The sequence below is a fragment of the Erinaceus europaeus genome, chromosome 17 (genome assembly GCF_950295315.1).
Source record: "Erinaceus europaeus chromosome 17, mEriEur2.1, whole genome shotgun sequence".
NCBI lineage: Eukaryota > Metazoa > Chordata > Mammalia > Eulipotyphla > Erinaceidae > Erinaceus > Erinaceus europaeus.
Window position 1 is genome coordinate 76594929 of NC_080178.1, and position 5089 is coordinate 76600017.

At 50.3% G+C, this 5089-nt stretch overlaps 1 protein-coding gene across 1 annotated transcript; it reads right to left on the reverse strand.

Moving 5' to 3' along the window:
* Positions 1 to 1972: 1972 nt before the first annotated feature.
* Positions 1973 to 3178, reverse strand: LOC103127890 (calcitonin gene-related peptide 1-like). Its single transcript, XM_016195097.2, has 4 exons — positions 3017 to 3178; positions 2524 to 2661; positions 2240 to 2430; positions 1973 to 2105 (listed from the first exon to the last, which is right to left on the reverse strand). Exons 1-3 carry the CDS (start codon positions 3100 to 3102, stop codon positions 2271 to 2273), a joined length of 384 nt encoding a protein of 127 aa, XP_016050583.1. The 5' UTR covers positions 3103 to 3178; the 3' UTR covers positions 1973 to 2105; positions 2240 to 2270.
* Positions 3179 to 5089: the final 1911 nt, after the last annotated feature.

Consider the following 5089-nt stretch of genomic DNA (forward strand, 5'->3'; position numbering starts at 1 on the left):
TAGCAAGGACTCTAAATGCTAGGAACTTGGAGAAAGGTTGCTGTGGGCTAGGGTGATGAGGAAGCTTGGCAGAGGGGATTTCTGCAGGGAAAACGTGTGTGTGTGTGTGTGTGTGTGTGTGTGTGTGTGTGTGCGCGCGCGCGCATCTCCACTGAGGTCTTGAGTGGCTTTTTATGAACTTGAAGACTATCAGAAGAGGACACACATTCTCTAGCTCTTGCACCTACATAAATTTCCTGATTAATAAGCCTGTGGCTTATCAGGGTGGATTGACTGAGTTCTAATCCACCTGCAGAATATTAGTCAAAGGAATGTTAGGAGTCCTGCTTAGAACTGATGCATTAAATTTGCTTTAATGTGTCCCCGTATTTGCTTAAGTTGGAACAGTATGTATGTAGAGGAATATTCATGGAAGCACTTGTTTGCAGTAGAAAGAAAAAAAATCCAACCTAATAAGTAAAAAAGACAATGGTACCTCTTTAAAAGGAGTGCAGGACAGGCACTTTTAGGCACTTTTTAAGAACTAATTAATGTATTAACTTGTTTTAATAGGGAAAAAAGAGATGCATATAAACTATATATAACATGACTTAGTTTATAGAAGAAATATGTAGGGAAAGCCTTTTTCTCCCAGTCTGTCGACCCCCAAACCCTGGGAGTGTCATTTGCTTCCCCTTCCCCTTCAAGCCCCTGTATATATTCAGTGATCTGGGGATAGAGAGAAAGAGAGAGAGAGTTTATTTTTACTCTTTGTATAAATATGTCTTTAGGATAAGCATTTCCCTTGGGGTGTGGTATTGTGGAACGAATTTCAAGTAAGAATTTATATTTCCTTTTTCTGTAATTTCCGTGTTTCTAGATTTCTTATTTTTAACTTGGTTTTCAAATGATAACATTATTCTAGTGTGTAAAGACAGCGAGGTTTTCATAAGAAGGTCGGAATTTCTTTAAAAAGTACTATCTGTGTCTGCACTGTTGAGCTGGGGGCTCAAGCTCATACTTGAGACTCCAATGCTTTATCCATTGTACCACCTCCAAAACCACTAGATATTTATTTCCATTTTACATTAAAAGTAAAAGAAGATACTGTATTATTATTTTTTTTTTTGCCTCCAGGGTTATTGCCAGGGCTCAGTGCCTGCACCACGAATCTACTGCTCCTGGAGACCATTTTCCCCCCTTTTGTTGCCCTTGTTGTTTTATCATTGTTGTGGTTATTATTACTGTTGTTGTTCTTGCTGTCGTTGGATAGGACAGAGAGAAATGGAGAGAGGAGGGGAAGACGGGGGCGGGGGGAGAGAAAGACAGACACCTGCAGATCTCCTTCACGTCCTGTTAAGCGACTCACCTGCAGGTGGGGAGCCGGGGGGCTCCAACCGGGATCTTTATGCTGGTCCTTTCGCTTCACACCACATGCACTTAACCCTCTGCACTACCACCTGACTCCCGAAGGTACTCTATCCTCTGCACTACCACCTGACTCCCGAAGGTACTCTATTTGGTGCCTTAGTGTATATATATATAATGATTTACCGTTTTATTTTATTATTATTATTATTTTTTTTTTTACCAGAGCACTACTCAGCTCTGGCTTATGATGAAGCAGGAGACTGAATTTGAGACCTCTGTTTTTTCACATAACCATTATTTCCCCAGCCCCAAAAAGATATTCCACCTTTTTGTGTAGCCATGTGTATCAGACTGATTTTATCTCATAGTCTCTCTTTAACCATCATGCCTGCTTTCCAACCAGCAAGAAAGGGGAAAGGATCTGTGTGTGTCCCAGCGCACCTTCTCGTTGGTGATTTCACATGTCCTCTAACCTTTGGCTGAGCTGCCAACAGCCAGAAAGTGGATGCACACACACCCAAATATCTTATTAGATAATAATATGTTAGTAAATAACTAGATAATGCCACCTCATTATTCAGTACACCCAGGCGCAGAAAAAGAAGCACACAAGACAACTGCATTAATTTTATTCTGCATTTTATTTAGACTCCATTTATTTCAGCAGAAGAAGTTTTCAAGAAGGATATGCATGCAATTTTTCCTTCAAGTTATGATTTTAAATTAAGAGTAGAGTTCATCAGCTTCACTGTGACCTAGGAGAAAAAAAAAATAACATGTATTTAGTTACTTAGAAGTCATGATGCTGTTTGGCATGGAAGATCTCACTGACCCTTTCGATGAATCCCTAGCCATCCACTCTCCTACTAAGCAATCCTAGGGACATCACCTTCTTTCTGGAGTCATTCAACTCTGCCATTTTAACGGTGCTTTCCCTGGCGGCGGTTGTTGTACACTTTGAAGCCCATGTTGGTGGGCAGCATGTTGTTTCTACCCCCAGCTCCAGCTGCGCTCAGATAGCCTGCCAGCTGGTGGGTCAGGCAGGTGGCCGTGTTGCAATACCTCTTCTGGGTAGAGATCCTGAGTTTCAGGGTGGAAGGAAGAGAAAAAAAAAATGTCAGTTAGTGAGGGAAAGAGCCTACCCAGTGAGATCTTCTTCATGGAATCACTCACTTAGAGCCCTGGTTCTCCTTCTGCTGCTTCATCTCACTGGCCTTCATCTGGACATAGGCCTTTACCAGTTCAGACAGAAGGGGGGATGGGTCCTCCTCAGGATACTCAGCAGATTCTCCAGGGTTTTCTGGGGGGGGTCTGCAGAAAGGAAGAAAGCCCACCTGAGGCTCTGAGCCCCTCTGCCCCATCCCCTCTGGTTCTTGGGGTTTCTCCTGAATAGGTGGAAACACTAAAACCAAAAGGCCAGTTTGTTTTGATGAGTTATCAGCAGCCATACACTTCTGTGACCTTTCAACAGCAGGGAGACGTGGAAATCAGAGGCTTCTAAGAGCTTCAGTGGTCAGAAATCTCATGAGCCTATTAGTACTATATATATTTCTTCCCAAGCATGTATAGAAAACATGATGGCTTTCCAAACAACTCTGTATACAAAGCCAGAGATCAGATGCTCTGAACCCAGGGGAAGTAGGGAGACAGTCAGGGCTGACATTACCTGATGGGCATCCCCTGGAGAACAGTCAGTTGGTACAGGACCAAGATGCTGAAAGCCAGAAAGGGAGTGAACTTCCAGAAGGTCATGGTGCCTCTGCAAGGAGAGAAAGAAGACCCCCGTTGTACCACCTGGAAACCCCAGGACTCACGACCTCTGCTCTGGTGCAGCCTTCCTGGCTTCATGTTTGCCTCCTTCCTGTCAGTTTCTTCTTCCATCTTCCCAGTGACTACTGGAAGTATCAGTGCTGTAACCTGCAAGGACTGGAAAAACTGGCAGAGCTGGGCACTCGCACTGCCCAGGCTCCTGACCAAGTGGCAAAGCGCAAGAGGTGGTAGCCGAGTGCACAGTCTGCAGAGCGCTATTCGCTGCATCTGGGGGAGCTGCCTTACCTCGGAGACCGGAGACCAGGAGACAGGAGTCCGGCTGTGCGCTGGGAGAGTGAACCACAGTCTGGGATCTGTCCCGTCTTACCTGGGCTGGAGTCCTAGGTGCACCGCAGAGGAACCCGGCTGAGTGATGCAGCCTCTGGACCGACTGAGAGACTGGCAGGAGAGTGGCCAGGATGCCCACTAAAGGAGAGAGAAGAGGAAAGGGGACGGAGTCGGGACTCACCTGGAAGCAGGTGGCTTGAGCAGCGCTGGCAGCAGAGTCCGCAGAGTCCGCAGGCGGAGCGCAGTGGGAGCTGAGCTCTGCAGCCTCCCGGCGGCGCCGCTTCCACTCTTATTCCCGCCGCGCGGGGTGCGTGGTGGTCTCAGCGCAGCGCACAGCCAATCAGAGCGGAGACTCCACGCCATCATTTGTGTCACCCACTTGCGTCCAGAAGCTGGAGCGTCAAGCGGCTCCATCCCACTCCTGTTTGCACTGAGGCCACCGAAGGGGGCTGGGGGAGGTGGGCGAGGTGGGGGAGGCTGGGGGGCCGGAAGTTGAGGAGCTGTGGGAAATTCCACCTGGTCTTTGCTGGGTGATTGGAAAAGAGAGTGCGGACTGCATCCCGGAGCGCGGGCACCTCACTGCAGAAGACAGAGGGGCTGTGTGCACCCCACTCCCCTGGACAGGCTGGGTCTAAGGCAGTGCACTGACTGGCACGATCCTTCCAGACTTCCAGTCTCATTGCCGTGACTTGGAAGGATCACACCAGCTGCACGGGTGGGGGGGCGACGGAAGGTGCCCTGGTCAGGCAGGAGGCCCTGGTGTGGGGCAAGACGGGCGGGAGCAGGGTCTCCCTGAGTCCTGCACACAAAACCAGAGATGCCGCATTCCCTTCCGGCTGTAGGCTTACAGACACTTATCCTCTAAGCACCTATGTCATTGGCTCTGGGACCTGCAGCCCATTCTCCTGCAGAAACGCTGTCTCGACAATGTGTGGGGGTCCCCGAGTCTGGAGGGATCTTAAGTAACTTCTCTTTCTCTCCCTGGAGGGGGTCTGAGATGACGGTCTCCGTGGTCAGACTTGCTCTCTTTGCAACATCGCCTCCCCCAGCTGAGTTGGCCCTCGGGTGAGTTAGGATCTGCAGAGTGTCCCGCTGGGTCCTGCTGAGAGCCTGAAGCCCGGGCTGCACCTGCTGCTGCGCTCCCTGCCCACCTCCAGACCCGATGTCCTCAGCGACCTCTCTCCCCTGCCCGCTCAGCCATTTGCCCAGCTGCCTTGGCTTCCTGCAGCTGTTCGCCAGGCTGTGCCCGGGGCCCCAGTTGCCCTCCTGCGAGCGCACCCACACTTGAGTCTGCACTGAGCCGCGGCTGGCTGAAGGCAGAGATTTCCTGTGGAAACTAATGTTCACATCCATTTGCAGTCAGCTCTTCCATCCAGGCGACCTCGCGCCACCCTCCTGACAGGTGCCCGCTCCCAGGTCTCTGCAAAATCCCTGCAGGTGTGGGCATCCCACAGGCGACTAAGACAAGGTCCCCAGATCGCCCCCTCCACGGGACCAGCGGATACCCACGCCGAACCGACCCTGCGCCTCTTCTGCTCTCTGGGAAGAAAGCGCGCCTTCCAGCATGGGCTCCACACCCTGCCCGCTCAGGTTCTCTTTTCCGCCTCGGTTTCCCTCTCGGTGCCGCCCTGGAGGGGGTGTG